General features: G+C 40.5%; 2 protein-coding genes across 3 annotated transcripts; both read right to left on the bottom strand.

The window, feature by feature from the left end:
* Nucleotides 1-365: 365 nt before the first annotated feature.
* prr5a (proline rich 5a (renal)) lies at nt 366-8,088 on the bottom strand. 2 transcript variants are annotated; one of them, XM_034141902.1, is made up of 11 exons: nt 7,859-8,088; nt 6,610-6,740; nt 4,459-4,584; nt 4,294-4,374; nt 3,752-3,800; nt 3,579-3,636; nt 3,384-3,475; nt 3,148-3,288; nt 2,616-2,751; nt 2,241-2,519; nt 366-2,159 (listed from the first exon to the last, which is right to left on the bottom strand). In XM_034141902.1, exons 2-11 carry the CDS (start codon nt 6,738-6,740, stop codon nt 1,870-1,872), a joined length of 1,383 nt encoding a protein of 460 aa, XP_033997793.1. In that variant the 5' UTR covers nt 7,859-8,088; the 3' UTR covers nt 366-1,869. The 2 variants fall into 2 exon arrangements, with proteins under 2 accessions (XP_033997793.1, XP_033997792.1); XM_034141901.1 differs by having other exon boundaries at nt 7,864-8,088.
* A 6,395-nt stretch (nt 8,089-14,483) lies between these two features.
* LOC117491810 (zinc finger protein 664-like) lies at nt 14,484-17,472 on the bottom strand. The gene is made up of 2 exons (XM_034141909.1): nt 17,225-17,472; nt 14,484-17,073 (listed from the first exon to the last, which is right to left on the bottom strand). The coding sequence occupies exons 1-2, from the start codon at nt 17,388-17,390 to the stop codon at nt 15,932-15,934; spliced, it is 1,308 nt and encodes a 435-aa protein (XP_033997800.1). The 5' UTR covers nt 17,391-17,472; the 3' UTR covers nt 14,484-15,931.
* Nucleotides 17,473-17,960: the final 488 nt, after the last annotated feature.

The following is a 17,960-nucleotide window of genomic DNA, read 5'->3' as shown; positions in this document are numbered from 1 at the left end:
AACCCTGAGGGTGATAAAAACGAATAAAAACATGCACAAATTAGTTTTTTTAATCTATTTATAAAATATGAAAAATTCTAATTCTTTACGGTCACTGGTCAAAGTTGAGGCGTTTGTGGTAGGTACACTGGGGGGATTTGGACTTACGACCTCAGTTTTTCTAAAATCCTGGCCCTTAATTATAGATTGCTTAATGGAGTTTGACTCAACGATAAAAAATATATCCAGCTTTGACTGTATGTCCCCTCTTCTTAATGTGCAAGCACATAAGAAGACTGTGTAGCTACTCATACACTTGGCAGTATTAATCAGGGGGACATTTTACTTATGACAAATCAAGTGTTAAAAGAAGGCAATGGTTTTAAATACTTTTCAAATGTATTTATTTTTTTACTGGGCTAGTATAACAAATGAATACAAAGTACAACTCCGAAGACATCATAGATTGTCAAAAAAAGTAAAGTACAAAACGCTTGAGGTAAAACATTGTTTGAAAAAGATTCAGATAAAAAGCCCTTATTAAAATCTCAAGTCATTTAAAGGTAAAAGCTCACTTTACACTATCAAGCTGTTCTAAAAAACAACAATGCATTTCTATTTACAACATAGTGGTGGTGCAAAATACAGTGTGTGAGACGACATTCAGTCAAAATGTTCATGTCTTTATCAAATGTAAACAATAAACATCATCATTCCTCAAAGTCCGGCTGTAGGGAGCTAATACAGAAAAGCAAATGTTGTCACACTGATGTCTGTTCTAAGATAAGAAGTTTGCATTAAACCTCTATGACCGCCAATACAAATAATCCAAAAGTCAACATTTTCATAAGATGTCGTACAAAAGAGAGAGCAGAAGACCTCATTACTGTTACTGCTAAAAGCAGACAACAAAGCGTAAACAGAATGTATAAAATACACATACAAAACAATCCATGATAAATATGTAACGTTTCTGTCACTTTTCCATGTAAATGGTGGCCATCTTATTAGTAGAGGCAAGAAACTGATGCTGTTTGAAAACCTCATAACTCTAATGATGATGTTAAATTCAGTTAAAGATTTTCTTGCTTCTCTTTGAGTTAAAGGATATTATTATCGTTTGTATATTGTCAACAAATCTTGTTCTTTTTAAGACATACATTTTCTAAAATGCGTCACAAAAGCTGAGTAATTCTGCACTGTAGTTAAGTTAATAGTGCATTTTTTGGGGACATCTTTCAGCCACAGATTAATTCACATCTGATGATCTAGTGAGTTTTTACAGTACCAGCAAATTTAATGTTTGATTGAGTCATTATAAACTTAAGTGCCCGTTTTTATTCAAATCAGGTAACAGGTTAGTGCAACTGTATGGCACATTCATGTGTTTTTAGTATTTTTGGACAAGATGGAGGTCTGGCAGTGGAACATGATAAATTAGGATTTGTCTTCAGAAGAAATCTTTCTGAGATTCATTCATTGCTGTTCATTTCAGAGAGTTGTTGACAATAAGAAAATTATAGAATATCACCAGATTTATCCCTTAGGAACTTAATGCAACGTATTTTGTGTTAATGAAAACATTGGAAATCTCAGGATAAAGAGCTTGGATAAAGTCGCAACTATATCCCAAATTCAAAACTTGGTCAAACATTTTAGAGCATTGATAATAATAATTCCACTGGGATTTGCTTAGTTTTTTGTTGGATGAATAGTTGAAACTTTAGAGTTGCAAGGTTTTCATTCACCATTGAAAGCACTTGGAATGGACTAATAAGAACGGAAGATGGTACCAATTTAATGAAATGTTCTTGTAATTATTCTTTAATCTGTCTTCCAGATTATCAGCGTATACACTGGAGGAGGGGTGTGTTCTTAAAGCAGCCACAGCTACACAGTGCTCTGCCTGCTGTCACGGCAGTACCCCATAGCCTCTGAGGAGTGAGGTGGGAAATCAATAAATATCCCATCTGAGTCTGAGTCTGCAGAGTCTAGCACTTGTCCAATAATGGTTTCAGGGCTGGATGATTCACTGGGCGGCGAGGATGATGCACCTTTACTGAGATCAGTCATTGTTGTTGTAGCCTCAGTGCCGTGCAGAGCTCCTGAGGAATGAAGGAGATGGATAGAGGCAGACGAAAGAGGCAAGGCCATGGCACCCGCTCCCGCTTGTACAATACCTATGAATGAGAGGGTACTGGATTATTGAGCATTTTTACAGTAGGATTTCAGTTTTTCAGACATCTTAATCTGTGACATACCATTGAACTGAGAGCCCACACACAGCCTGTTGGAGGAGGGGCCAGACAGTTCAGATCCGGAGGCCAAGTCAGCGTAAGCCAGTCCTTGTTCCTCCAGGCATGTTATAATCTCGCAGGCCGAGTGGCGCCGAATTCCTCCACTGCCAACAGAGCTGGCATCTGGGTCATACTCAGCCACAGGGGTCAGCAGCAGAGGGATATTGTAGCTTTTGGATCGTACCACAGGGTTTTTAGACGGTTGATCTGTAGACTTTGACCAGCCCCACGGTGAACGCTTCTCTGAGAGACATAAAAGAAGGAAGGGAGGGTTAACTTTATGTCTCTTTCCAGAAACGTGGCAATTTTTACTCTTCTTTTTGAGGTTCACAGTCTCACCCAGAACACAGCAATGAGACTCAGCCCCGTCTTCAGAGTAAAGCCCGTGTGTGCCCAGGTAGGGCGAGACCACCTTCTGAATCAGAGACTCCAGCCTCAGGTATTCCTCATTTACACCACGCGACTCATGGACCCCCTAAACCCAGACAGAGACAGACAGGCATCAAAGTCACTCCAGTATAAATCAGCCTAAAGCTGTTCATTAGTGCTTTAGAACCATGAAAAAAACTATTCACAGAATAAGCTATTTATTAAATAATAATATCGCAAAAATGATTGTTCTTGCATGTCTAACATCTCAAATGTAGAATGTTACTACTATAATAGTTGAGACACTAAGAAACAAAAGAAATAAATTAGATACAATAAAACAATAATAGGCTCAGATCGACAATCAACTGTTGACTACTGAATCACATTTACAAGTTTTCACAACTAATTTGTCTATTCTATTCAATTAGGTACTAATTTGAGTCTAAATACAGTTGGTGTTTTTATTCCATTTAGTTCGATGTTTGAGTTGCAGGCCTACCTGTAGAATAAGCAGCATCTGTGTAACAGAGGGGGGAACACGGGCCCGAGGTCGAGACAGGGCGTCCTCCAACTTTACGCTCAGGACTATGGTGTTCCTGAAGTGAAGCAAAGCTAGCTGTCGGACAGAGGGCTCCTTACCCTGCGCACACGTTAAGGACAACATAAAAAACAGAAGAACTTAGCAACAATGATCATCATCCAGTGAAGTTGTCAGGCAGCAAGATATTTGTGTACCTGGACCGGATGGAAGATGGCCTGCAGCATCGACAGAACATCACAGAAGAAGAAGTCCCAAGTCTCTGCCAGAGAGTCAAGTAACTTCTGACCTGCATTGATAACACATAAAGAAGAAATAGAGTTGACTCAAGCTAAGTTCATGGACACAGACCACAACAAAATGCATTCAGACTATCTTTCAGTCAGCCATACCTTCATAAAACCTTATTTTGTCCCGAAGGATGACCATGCCTTTTGTCAGCAGCTGGTTCTGTGAACACAAGGAAATATGCCATTAAATATAAATATATGAGACACCACCGCTTTCATTTTGACGCCTTATACTAACCCTTATCTTATATCATTTAATATCAAAAGCTTATTACCTGAAGGTATTCTGTGAAGAAGAACCCCAGCTCAGTCTTCAACAGATGCCTGAAGAAACAAATATGTGGATTACTTTATGACTCACACACAACACTTCATTATTCAGAAAATCTTTATTTTGTGGAAATGAGGCGTTTAAACCTGCAATTTATTACTGAACTGCATTCCATGTGACTGTGTAACACCATGAAAAATAACACCAGGATGTCAAGCCAACTACTAAGGTCTCTGTTTTCGTCGGTCCACCTCCTTGTTGCTTTTCTTTACATGGAAATATGTTTACTGGGCTGATAGGATAGAAGTGATGGGTCTGGTTCAGAAAGATAATGACATATCTTGCATAACCACATGACTTTCCAAACCCACATACTGACACTGACACACGCAAACAAATAAACTCATTCACAAGAAAATGTTCAGTCAGCCAACATAGGACAGGCAGTGATTATACTAATTACATCACAAAATGACATCAATGGTCTAAAATAAGGTTGTTTTCTCTGTACTGTGTGAATGTGTGGCAGTTTCTTTCTAAACTTACCGGACACCTTCGTTGAGGACGTAGAGTTCGTTATCGGCCAAGCCTTTCTTCTGGAAGACTGCTATGACAGCGTTGTGGATGCTGCAACACGACATAATCTTTTTTAGTTCAACATTTATTTTAGCCGCTGAGGTTTTTTTTACACCGTGGTTGTATTAAGCGTACCTGTTCCAGGTGGCGTTTGATCCTCCCTTCTTCTGCTTCTCTCCTCTTTCCTCCGGAGAACTTTTCTCACTCTTCCCCAGCTCACTGAGGCTTGGGGAGCTCATCAGCTTCAGCCGGTGCAGAGTCCTCATGAGGGAGATATAGAGGAAGTGGTAAGAAACAAGTAGTGGACAGGAGAGAAAGCAGGTCAGGCTACAAGCTGACATACAGAGAAGAACCCAGAGGAGATAGCCAGAGGGGAGAACATAAGCAGTGTGAGTCTGAGAGAGGGATCGAGTATGCAGAGAAGGAAAAAGCACAATGACAATAGAAAGAGAAGCCGCTGACAGAGGAAGAGAAAAGTAGGACAGAATGATGCATGGTGAGAGAGGGGCAGCACGTTAAGAGCAGCATGGGTGGAGCCAAGCCGAGAGGTGGGCCAGCGCTCTGCCTGAAGTCTCAGAAGAGGAGGAGGAAACAGCACATGCACTGACAGGGGGCATACTTCCTCCCTCTCTTTTAGTACAATACAATCATTGATGCAAACAAATATTTATGCACAGAAGCCGCAGGAACTGCAGGATAAGCAGACTGAAGCAGTTGGGACTTTGTTGTGCTTGTCACTGTACAGCGAGGAGGCAGAGGAGGAAGTCGTTCTGCTTATTAACAACAACAACAGGGATAGGAAGCAGTGACACAATGAGGGACAATAAAGAAGGTTTTCCTGCTCTCCCATTTTCAGCACAACTGAAGCAGGACAACAAAAGTAAAAAAGCAGAGCAATGGGTCAGACTAGAGGAGCCTGATACCGGATCTTGAAGCTAAAAATGCTTTTGATATTTGAGAGTTTAAAGGTTTTCCTCTTGAATGTATTTCCCCGGGCCTAACATAGCTTTAAAGGTTGGACCAATCATATATTTTTCTATCCTGTCAGACAGTATTACATATCTTAGCCTGTTTGAACAATTCCTTATGATGTTTAGAACTTTTATGAATGAAATATTTAATCCCAAGGCTCCATATTTTCATGACTATACCAATCCAAGAAAAGTATGCATTCTACATCTTTTTGAACACATTTTCCCAAATCCAACTTGACATATATCTTTGGACATTTGTGTATCTCTTTTAGAAATATGTATTAATATAAACAAAGTTTAGCTGCACATTTTGAGTATATAATAAGTGTCCCAGCACTGGTAGGCCACTGATTGTTTAAAAGGTTGAATGATTATTGATTATTGGGAATATTAAAACGATCAATGATAACAATAAAACAGCAAGAGTTATCACAATATCAGATTACACGATTATCATTGCCAATAGAATTGACGTTGGTATTGCGTTTTAATAGATACATTTGAAGGAAAATTATAATTGGTTATGGAGATTAAATGTGAATGGAAAGAAAAGGAAATCATTTATTCACACAGTATTATAATATATGTATTACTCAAATGATATCACTATTCTATGTTTTTTAAATCAAAAATATCGTTGTTAGCGCCTAGCCTTACATCAGCCAATAGTAATTTACAGATTCATATTGTCGTCATAGAATTTGTCAATCTAGCTCTATATGAGACAACCTCCCCTCCATGATATATTTTCCTGTTGAATCCTAACTCATTTCAGAACATGAAGTAAACACTGTTTTGCATATTTTCAAGAGGTACTGGGGAGAACCAGCACCTCGAAGAAGGGGTAGAAATTATGATTTTAAACCCATGCTTTCCACAAACTCTCTGCTGACAGCAATGCAGTCAACAAAAGACCCCCTTCCACGCCCACACACACACACCACACACACACAACACACACACACACACACACACACACACACACACACACACACACACACACACACACACACACACACACACAACACACACACACACACACACACACACACACACACACACACACACACACACACACACACACACACACACACACACACACACACAGACAGAAAGCGAGTGTACAAACTGATGAGAAAACAAACATCCCACTAGGAGATCATTAGGTCAACGTGTGTTGAAAGCACGGTTGTTTAATGAAATCATGTGGGAGGAGCAGTGGTGGGATTTTTATGAATGCTCATTAATATTTCATGCATTTTCCAGGATGCTGTGTGTTGTGAAATTTTAATCCCAGGAAACTGAGCCTCACCTCCTGATTGGATGCTCACTGCTGCTGTCCATGTCTGGGCTTGGGGGAGGGGCAGAGAAGGTGCTGAAGTTGAGTGACAGGGGTCTGGTGGAGGGCCGGGAGGCATGCCTCCGCCGGAGTCCATCAAGCATCTAGACATAAGTGAGGAGACAAAGGACATTAATGAAACCTATCATCAAAGGCACATACCAGAGCGTAACAGGAGGGATTACAAGCAGCTGTGTGGGGCATCAGGGGAAAATGATACTCCTACAGTACACCTACTTTGATTCAATTAATAAAATAAAGGACACTGAAGCCCCTAATACAGACAAAACATATGAAAGTAAAAACACAAGCTGCACATTTGTGACCTAGGTGTTTTCTGTTTACTTTGTTATTTAAATACTATGAAAGAGTGTTTTGCAATCAGAGCTCAAGCTACGCCCTAACCTTGCCACAATTACACACACACATTTCATCAGAGAGAAAAAAGGGAAATGCAAGTGTGTACATGTCCAGTGTGAGTGTGAGTGAGAAGTATTCCTGTAAAAGCCACACAGCCAGTATGACTGTACAGTATTATCATGTATTTGGGTGTCTCCCCCATAGAAACACAGTGGGCATAGTAAAGCACCATCCCCTGGTCAGAGGGGAGAACAACAGTCTGGGCTGTCACTCCACAGACAAAGACTCTACACGAGCCTCCCTTACTGCCACCCTGCCTGCGTGATAAAAAGGGTGATCTGAGTGTTTTCAAAAGGCTTGGCCTGCAGTCTTATCAGAGTAAATCCACATCTCAGTCAGAGGCTCAGAGACAGACTGCCCGACATGCCATGCCAGGCCAGTCTGGGCATTTCTGCTTTTGTTCACCCCTCCTCCTTCTCTTTCAGGAGCGACTACAGTCAGATCGATAACACTTTTAATTTAAATGTGGCTCTATTGCTTTTCTGGCTTATTGATATCCCAGTGTACTGCCCACATGTTGTTTATTCGACATAAGACAATCAATCGCACAGACACGCAATCAACAGTCCACGTTTTTCCGACAGGGAGGAATGTACAGCCAGTCGTGCGTACGTGGAGGGTTTTCTATTTTTTCTACCTGTACAGACGAGAGAATGAAGCCAAGTCCCTCTCTAAACATTGTCTTATGGACACACACAGACACGGGCACATATGCATCATAAAGTATGGTTAAAAACTGTATGATTATGGCAACAAAGTTGTCGTATGTCATGCGCCTCTGCCCGCCCACTGTAGCTCTCACCGTGCCTTGTCCTGTCGTGTTGTTCCTGGAGGGATGAAACGGTCCTGTAGCACCGGGCCGAGCCGTTCACTGTCCGGGATCATCAGCGGCTGGTTCCTCTACTGTTCCCCGGGGGTCAGCGCACCCACACTGGCATCAGGGTGCAGGCTGAGGGTCTCAGTGCTGTAGAGAGGGACTCATTCATGAAGCATGCGCTGCCGCTCGCTCACTCACTGGCTCGCCCCCGCTTTGTTTTGACGAGATGCAAAGCGAACCATGGGCGCGTGTACGCGAATGGGAGCAGAACGTGTACGCGCATTGTGGTTATAGGTTTATGCAAAAACAGGGAAATCACTGGGATCCAAGGGAAACACAGAAGCAGGGGTTGTGGCATGCACCGACAACGTGATGCGTTTATTCATTAAGTTTTAAAAACGCAAACGATCTGAAGACATATAGACCATATACATAGTTAAAAGACTACTCCTTAGATGCAGTATACTATATTTGAATCATAGTACAACCGAGCTACATGTGCAGACATTTATAGAGGCCTATATGCACATCGATGATTTGGTCTCGTGTAGGCCTACACAGCATAGAGCAGACTGTACTTGCTATACATGTGGATGTGTAAACACAATAGAAGGTAGTAAACGCATATTATCCAACACTGACCCCAATCTATGCCGTTTAACACAGTGGGTGTCTTGCCATCTGTCAAAGCACGCCCGGGCATTTAGCAGATAATCCTGCATTTCCACACTGTAAAAAATGGCTGTGAAATCCACAGTTATTTACAGTGTTTGTGCACAGTAAATTATTGTATACCATTTTAGAGTAGGCTATAATACCGTGTTTCCAACCAAAAATTACAGCAACTCTGGAGTTACTTTAAAAATATCAGTAGTAACGTCCCAACTGTAGAAAATCACAGTAACCAACAATGTAGCCTACTGTAGAAGATCACAGTAACCAACAATGTACTGTAGAAGATCACAGTAACCAGCAATGTACTGTAGATATTCACAGTAACCAACAATGTACTGTAGATAATCACAGTAACCAACAATGTACTGTAGATAATCACAGTAACCAACAATGTACTGTAGATAATCACAGTAACCAACAAAGTACTGTAGATAATCACAGTAACCAACAATGTAATGTAGATAATCACAGTAACCAACAATACTGTAGATAATCACAGTAACCAACAATGTACTGTAGAAGATCACAGTGACCAAAAAAGAAAGAACCCACCGAAAAAACCCCATTTCTAGAATAGCTAAAATATCTCAAATATCTTAAATAAACCAACATATGTCTTAATATACACACTGAGGAATAAAAATAGACAAAAGTAAGGTAATCATCATTTTTATTATTATTGTGGCGGCTCAATTCCCAGTCCAGTTTGAGTCGCCGAGAGGCTAAGCTTGGCTATAGGCTGTGACGCGTTTTCAAAGAGAAAGTCCACACCGAAGTAATATAGTCTGACATTATTTAATTAACAAAAACGAACGACAAACTATAGGGACAAAAACGGTCAACAGAAAAAATAGGCTTGTTTGAGATGAGTTGCGGCTCGCCTCGAAAGTAGACGAGAATAGCCGATTGCAGCCGGGGGAGGTCTCAAAAAACTCGCCTGAAGTCGGACAGCTCGGAGTCGGTTTGACTCGGTTTGCAATGGCGGAAATTGCGTTGGCGTTCTTCGTTGCAGATGAAGTGGATGCAATAGAAATCCCACAATTAATATATCACTACAAATTAATGAAGTGTCTGTTCATTTTAAAACAAATCAATACAAGGGGGGTTGAATCCTACATGTAAAAGACAGAACCACTACTTTTCAAAACTACTTCCGTCGGTGGTCTTGACCAGTTTGCATTTATAAAGAACGCACAAATGTGTTTAATCGTTAATGTCAGATATGTACTAAGTAAATACATTTGTTCCTGCTCAAGATTAGATTCAACTTTATTGTTATTGCACATATTACAGGTAGGCCTACTGAGACAACGAAATGCAGTTTAGCTTCTAACCAGGAGTGCAACAAGCAGTGAAGTGAAAAGTAATGTACACAATCTACAGAATAAAATATAGAATGAATTGAATGATGAATAAACAGTGAGGGTTTTTTATTTACCCAAAAGTCCACAGAAAACATCATAAATCAATAATAAAAGAGGTCAACAGAAAATACCTCAAAGAAACATGGCATCAACTTAACAGGTGTTAACTCAACAAACTGACCTGCTACAATGAAAAACCAAGGAACCTATATAGTGGCTTGGCCAAACCAAGTTGAAACCAAGGGATAATTAATAGTAACAGAATACACAAAGGACACTGACAAAACCCAAATCCCCCCTTTAACTTGGAAGCAGGTGGTTTGTCCCAATCTGTCCCAATTGGCTCCTTGCAGTATTTATGAGTCCTCAGCGCTCGGCCACGCCCTTTGCTGAACCAGGAAGTAACCTCCCCCAATGGACATGGTAACTCAAAAGACAAATAAAGTAATTAATACAAACAATTTTGTCAGTTAATTTATGTAACCGTAGCCAAAGTTTGACAGTCCGACGTCAGACCGCTTAGTGAAAAGCAAGTTAAGCTAATTGTACTCGGCTAGCTTATCAAAATGTTTTACACGTGTAAGGTTTGTAAGTTCAGTACAGGGTCCATTCCTGCATGCATTTGGTTGTTTGTATTCAAAGTGTTTTAAAATATTGTGTATTATCTAAGAATAGTGATAATGTATTTGCCAAACAGTGCCTTTTGTTGTGTCTCGTCAGATGTGTTGGTTATGTTTATGTATTATGTCTGTCATTTCATGTTTAGTCAGGTTTTCATGTTTATTCGCGTCATGTCAGGTCAGTCTATTTATGTCATTCATCTCTAGTTAAGTCCCCGTGTTTGATGTCGTGTCTCGTTTTCCATTTCTTGTTTTATTTTGTACTTACCTCTGGTCTCTAATTTCAGGCCCTGTTACTTCCTCCCTTTGTGTGTTTTCCCGCCATCGTCAGCGTCTGCTCCGCCCCTGATTGTTTCCACCTGTTCCCACCCACCTCATGTTTAAATAGTCCTGTCTTCCCCTGTCCTGTGTCAGTTTGTCTTGTTTGTTTCCACGTATGGTCGTGCCAGGCCTCAGCAAAGAGAGGATCGTTTACAGTCTGGTCAGGTTTTGTTATTTTTGTAGACTTAAGTTTATCTTAAAGGTGGGGTAGGTAAGTTTGAGAAACCGGCTCGAGATACACTTTTTGTTATATTCCATGGAATGCTCTTAACATCCCGATAGCAATGCATATCTTAAGTGCTTTGACAAAAAATCCATAAAAAAATGTCATCTGTGGAAGCCGTAATACTGTAAAAAGCACGACCAATCATTTTAGCCGGCCCGGCTAAAATAGCTGGATGGCCTACCTGCCTGTCAGCCTTCCATCTGTGCACAAACTTATCTCGTGCCCTCATTGGTCATGTGCGCGTTCGTGTGTGTTGGAGGAGGGGCTCTATAAGGAAGTGGCAGATTTGTTCCGGCGGTGTATTTTCAAATTCTAACGCACTCGAGCTGGTTTCTCCAAAATTACCTACCCCACCTTTAAGTTCTCTTTTTGCTTAGTTTTATCCTCCTTGTGAGAGTTTTTTTTGTTATTCCAGTACTTACTCTGTTAAGAAGGATTTTCTGTTCATTGACATTAAAAAGACAATTTTTGTTACATTCAAGACTGTCTCTGGGTCGTGCATTTGGGTTCTCCAGTCTGTGTCGAGGTCGTGACACCTTTTCAACTACAGCACGTCTCTAAAATGGCTTGGCAGAAGAAATGGCTTCATATTTTTTGGGTTGATTTGTTATCGCCACTGTTTTAAAAATGCAATCTCCATGTTTTTTTACTGTAATTCATTTTACAGTAAGTAACTTGTCAATTGCTGCCAGTTAAATACTGTGAATTTCACGGTACGTTTCTTACAGTGTAGGCTAATTTGAAAATGTGACAAATCAGTAGTTCCATTTAATGAAAAGACAATGAAAATGAAAAACCAAGGCAGCCTATAGTGAAAGTCAAAATCCATCTTTCTATTATTTTTCAAATAACAAACTAAACAGGACAATATCACAAAATGTACAGCCACTCTCCAGCTAGAGAGAAGATATCTGATGTCAGCTTTATTGTCAAATAAATCAAACCTGGTCAGTATTATGTTCACCTCAAATCTACCTCGTCAATCTCAAATCAAGAACAAAAAACCTTTATTGCACGTTAACTGTTTAGGTTGAAGGCGGTGAAGTTATAGTTTTAAGACCCAGAGGAGACACTTCTCACTAAAATTGGACTATAGGACATTGGAAAATTGTTGCCTTGTCTGACGAGTCTCGATTTCTACTGCGATATTCGGATGGTAGGGTCAGAATTTGGCATAAACAACATGAAAGCATGTATCCATCCTGCCTTGTATCAGCGGTTCAGGCTGGCGGTGTTGGTGTAATGGTGTGAGGGATGTTTTCCTTGCATACTTTGGGCCCCTTAGTAATCGACCATAGTTTAAACGCCACAGCCTACCTGATTATTGTTGCTGACCATGTCCATCCCTTTATGATCACATTGTGCTACCCATGTCAATGAGTTCACTGTACTCTAATGGTCACCAGATCTCAATCCAATAGAGCACCTTTGGGATGTGGTGGAATGAGAGATTCTCATCATGGATTGACATTGTCATACGTACATAGCTACAGTGTAGTTATGACGATGAAAATCTTAGGTCACAGCCCCACCAACAGTGCAACACAATAAAACTGAAAAAATAGTGCAAGTAAATACAAAAAATTATTGTGAAATGCGCAATACGTGCAATAAGAGTCTATAAGTGATTGGAATATGATATATTAGATAAATAATTTGTAAATTGCAGCCAGATGAATGTTATGTATGTTCTTTCAAAAGTTCAGGCGTTTAGCAGTCGTATGGCCTGTGGGATGAAACTGTCCCTGAGTCTGGTGGTTTTAGTTCTGATGCTGCGGTAACGCCTGCCAGACGGCAGCAGACTGAACAGTGTGTGGCTGGGGTGATGGGGGTCTTTATATTCCTGTGGGCTTTCTTCCTGAGCCGCTGGGAGTAAAGATCCTCCATGGATGGCAGCTCCGTCCTGGTGATGTGCTGTGCAGTTTTCACCACCCTCTGTAAAGCCTTACGATTGAGGGCGGTGCAGCTGCCAAACCAGGCCGTGATGCAGCCAGTCAGGATGCTCTCTATGGTGCACCTGCAGAAGTTGCAGAGTATCCTGGAGTCCTATCGTTGAGGCTGGTGATTTTTGACTTTTTGGGGACAGGAACGATGGTGGAGTGTTTGAAGCATGTGGGGACTATAGACTGTAGCAGGGACCTGTTGAAGATTTGTCTGTGAACACCTCTGCCAGCTGAACTGCACACACCCTGAGAACACGGCCATGGATGCCATCAGTTCCAGGAGCCTTGTGTGGGTTAACCCTTTTGAAGGATATGCACATATCTGCCCTTTCTATAACAAAAGGGCAGGGCTTCTGATCCTTCTGTGCCTCCACAGCATGTTAATATGGACCAAAATCTCTGAGGAATGATTCCAGCACCCTGTTGATTCTATGCCATGAATAATTAAGGCAGTTCTGAAGGCAAAAGGGAGGTTATTTCACCTTGTTATCACCGGGTTCGACCCCTTTTTGCATTCAGAACTGCCTTAATCCTTCATGGCAGAGACTATACCAGATTTTGGTCCATATCGACATGATAGCATCAGGCAGTTGCAGCAGATTTGTCAGCTGCACAACCAGTTAGAGATGATTTGAGCTTTGTGACATGGCACGTTATCCTGCTGGAAGTAGCCATCAGAAGATGGGTAGTCATAAAGGGATGGACACAGTACTTTTTCTTGGAACAGATTTTTTTTACACTGTATTGCTACTTGTTTTATTTTACTGAGTAAATCATCTGATTACTTCTTTACCATCACAGTGTCCTATTCCTTTTGTTTCCAGGGCTGCCGAAGCAACATGTCTCTACAGATGAGGTATAGAGGAGCCCTGCCCTTATTCAATGGAGCTACAGTATTGTGATCCATAATGTGTACAATCTGCTTGTCCTTTTTTCTTAAACGTTTTTTTCTAATTTATCATTATTTCAGTCAGGTAAAGGGACATAGGTCTGGCATTGCAAAATGACCGTAATTTCTACCTTGCAAAGTTAATGTAACGCTTTCAATTGTATTAGTAGACCTACATATTGTATCTATTACTTCGCCCACATACAACAGCCAGACTTTGGTCCGAATCTGCATAATTTACTTTTTTATTTGTACCTTTAACAAAATGGTAACCTGTCTCAATGGATCACTTGCTTCGTGACACAGCAGACATCTTCCAAGACTTATATTGTAGTACTACTGATATATGGCTGTATATTAACTGTATTATCAAATAAATGAACACAGTATTTAGGTTATGTTCACATTTTTGACAGGATGTACAGTCTATACATCTTTTAGAAATGTGTCCCAATAATTCAATTTGTCAACTCAACTAGATTTTACAGTTTTTGGTTCAGACAAGACAAACAGTGAATTTTCTGCTCTAAACCACATTTTTTGCAAAATGCAAATATAAAAACACGGCAAACCTGCCTCAATTATTTTATTCAAAATCCAAGAGGAGCATATAATCACTCCTACCACAAACACTTTCAAAACACTAGCAGATGATGGCATTACAAATGCATAACTTTTCATGTTATTTTGTTGTTTGATAGAAATGGGTTGAATGTCCTTTTTGCACTTTTATAAAAAATACATTCAAGCTGCTTCATCAATAAACATTCAGACAAAACCAGCATCCATCAAGATCACACCATTGTTTCTACAGTCACTACTGTGAACTGAATGTGGAAATAACATTTACCCTAAATTATGCAATTAAGTAATATATAAAGTAAGGTATACACTGATCAGCCATAACATTATGACCACTGACAGGTGATGTGAATAACATTTATTATATCGTTACAATGGCACCTGTCAGTGGGTGGAATATTTAAGGTAGCAAGTGAACACTTTGTCCTCCAGTTGACGTGTTGGAAGAATGGGCAAGCGTAAGGATGTGAGCGATTTTGACAAGGGACAAATTGTGATGGCTAGACGACTTGGGCAGAGCATCTCCAAAACGGCTGCTCTTGTGGGGTAATCCTGGTCTGCAGTGGTCAGTCCTCGTACCACAGCACACCTTCAGAGGTCTAGTGGAGTCCGCAAAAGGGGGACCTACATAATATTAGGCAGTTGGTCATAATGTTATGGCTGATCAGTGTAAGTAGAACAGTCAAATGAAGGGAACATTTACAAGTATTTAAATCTCTTTTATTTAAAGGTCCCCTATTATACTGTTTTTCATCAATATATTATAGGTCTCAGATATATACAAAACATGTCTCTGAAGTGTTTGGCTCCAAATACCAAACAGATCATGCATTGTAGCATCCCATAAACCCCTCTGTTACAGCCCTGTTTCAAAAGTGCTGATTCTCTGTCTGTTACTTTAGATGAAAATAAGGAGCCACTCCCCACGCCCCTATGAGAGATATTTGGTTAAAAAGAACACAATGGTGCTCTAAGAGGAGATTCAGGGGATACGGTGGGGGTGTTACCTTGGTTGGTGATTGGCTAATGGTTACACAAGCCAAAAAATCGTTATGACATCATAAAGTGGCCAAAATCAGCTCATTTTCAGACAGGTTTTTGGATCAGGACAAAACGTGAGCAAATCTTTTTAACTGAAACTTTCAGAATCTCTTTACACAGAGGGGACACATGTTTATGTATAAAAGACATGAACAAGTGGATTTTGCATAATAGGTGACCTTTAAAACATGTTGGTAATTGTGTTAAAGAGATGTAGCTTCTGCAAACTGGATTTCATTATGTTTGTGAACATTTTCCCACAGCAGTTTTAGCTCGATGGTTTCTCCTGTGTATATTGATCCTCAGGTGTGTGACCAGTCTGGACTTTTTTGATGTGGCTCAACAAACCACTGCTCTGTCTGAAAACTCTCCCACATATTTTGTAAATACACAACTTTTAACCTGTGTGGATTCTTGAATGCCTTGTCATTGTTGAATTGTTACTGAATCTTTGTCCGCAGTACTTGCAAAGGCACGGCTTCTCACCTGTGTGGCTTCTTATGTGGACTTTCAACACACTACTACATTTGAATCCTTTGCCACATGTTTTACAGGAATATGGCCTCTCACCTGTGTGGGTTCTACTGTGAATAGTCAAGGATGTTGAGTGACTGAATTGTTTTCCACATGTTTGGCAAGTAAATGGCTTCTCACCTGTGTGGCTTCTCATGTGGACTTTTAACTCACTACTACATTTGAATCCTTTGCCACATGTTTCACAGGAATATGGCCTCTCACCTGTGTGGGTTCTACTGTGAATAGTCAAGGATGTTGAGTGACTGAATTGTTTTCCACATGTTTGGCAAGAAAATGGCTTTTCTCCTGTGTGGGTTCTTAGATGACTCTTCAATGCAGATATATCACTGAAATCTCTCCCACAGGTCTTGCAATCGTACGGCTTCTCGCCTGAATGGATTCTCAGGTGTACGGTTAAGTTATATTGAAGTTTGAAGTCTTTCCCACATATTTTGCAAAAATAGGGCTTCTCACCTGTGTGGACTCTCAGGTGACTCTGCAATTTAGACTTGTACGTAAAATCCTTTTCACATATGTCACATTTTAATTGATGACATATTGACTTAGTAGTGCTGTTAACATTGTAGCTTTGACTTTGAATAATGTTATCTAGCTGGTTTACTTCTGGCTCTGCGTGAGTTGATCCTGAGTCTCCATGCTTGCCAACTTTCTGATCTTGGCTCTCAGCTAGTGGAGAGTTGTGAGAGAGGAGCTGGTGGTCCCTGTTTGTGTATACAATCCCTTCTTCTGATGCTACATTACACTGCTGAGTGTCACTGATGCTCCGGTTCAGAGTCTGATCTTCACTGTGATCACTTTCCATATAAGTCGGAGTCAACATAAAGTCATCAGTCTCCTGCTTCAGTACAAGCTGCTCCTCACTGCTGCACAGCTCCTCTTGTTCCTCTTGTATCTGTGGAGGCTCTGGGTCCTCTTGGTCCAGACCGGAGTTTTTCTCCTGAATGCAGAGCTGCTGCTCAGAGAAAACCTCCTCCTCCTTACAGACATGTTGCTGAGGGAGCTCTGGAGAAACAGAAAAGAGAATACATAATACACTATTGTAAAGGTTAGGAAACAAACCAATAAGAACAAGTATATCTTCTTAACGATTAATATTAGTTATAAATAGACGACCTAAGTCTTGTATTGTTTATTAAAACAAACGTTTACTCACCTATCCTGTGTAACTTTATTGTGGGTAAGATGTTCAACAGTCTGCGCTGACGATCAATCTCTTCCTCGTACTCGACGATAGTTCTTTCAAAAACTCCCAATATTTCTTCAGCAGCAGCAGTCAGTCTCTCGTTGACAAACTCTCTCAAACTCGGAACTGCAGACATTATTGTTGTTTAATGGCGCCGGAAATGACCATATGTGTATACCGCGTAGAGTTAAAAGCTTGTGCTGCTTACTTCCGGTGTGTGTCCCACTGTGGAGTTCCGACAGGAAACTGTGCGGGAGCTTTTCTTTTCAATATGGTCTAGCTGCGGCCGCGGCCAGTACACGACACTACACGACACGCCCACTACACGACACGCCCACCTGACACGACACTACGGTGGCTGAGAGACATTACCGTACATGGCAGATTAAAAGCGAATTGCAAATGTTATTGTAGCATTTTAAGCAACTATTAGGCAAATAAATTAATAACCTAGTCTATCCGTTTGAGACACAACAGTATAACTTTCAACCCAAATCATTTTGTCAACAAACGGTGGTTTAGTAAACTTTTATTAATGAGATAATCTATTGATTATGTTTGTCTAACTGCTACACATGTATTTTATACATAAATGTAGATATTTGTGAACATCTAAATATAGTTGTTAAAGGTTTTAAGATATACATAATCACATCATGGGGTCATTAAGGAACACATTAGGAGGGCCAGTCAGGCCACTAATGAG

This window comes from Trematomus bernacchii, unplaced genomic scaffold (genome assembly GCF_902827165.1).
Source record: "Trematomus bernacchii unplaced genomic scaffold, fTreBer1.1, whole genome shotgun sequence".
Taxonomy (NCBI): domain Eukaryota; kingdom Metazoa; phylum Chordata; class Actinopteri; order Perciformes; family Nototheniidae; genus Trematomus; species Trematomus bernacchii.
The sequence above is the reverse complement of the archived record's forward strand: the minus strand, read 5'-3'. Positions and strand labels throughout refer to the sequence as shown.

What these genes read in the sequence shown, in the direction of transcription:
- LOC117491810 (XM_034141909.1), bottom strand. Translation starts at nt 17,390, where the DNA reads ATGTCTGCAGTTCCGAGTTTGAGAGAGTTTGTCAACGAGAGACTGACT. An exon ending in AATAAAGTTACACAGGATAG is followed by an intron (nt 17,074 to 17,224) that starts GTGAGTAAACGT and finishes CTGTTTCTCCAG; the next exon opens with AGCTCCCTCAGCAACATGTC.
- prr5a (XM_034141901.1), bottom strand. Translation starts at nt 7,941, where the DNA reads ATGATCCCGGACAGTGAACGGCTCGGCCCGGTGCTACAGGACCGTTTC. An exon ending in GTCCTCAACGAAGGTGTCCG is followed by an intron (nt 3,801 to 4,293) that starts GTAAGTTTAGAA and finishes TTGTTTCTTCAG; the next exon opens with GCATCTGTTGAAGACTGAGC. An exon ending in TGTGGGCTCTCAGTTCAATG is followed by an intron (nt 2,160 to 2,240) that starts GTATGTCACAGA and finishes TCTCATTCATAG; the next exon opens with GTATTGTACAAGCGGGAGCG.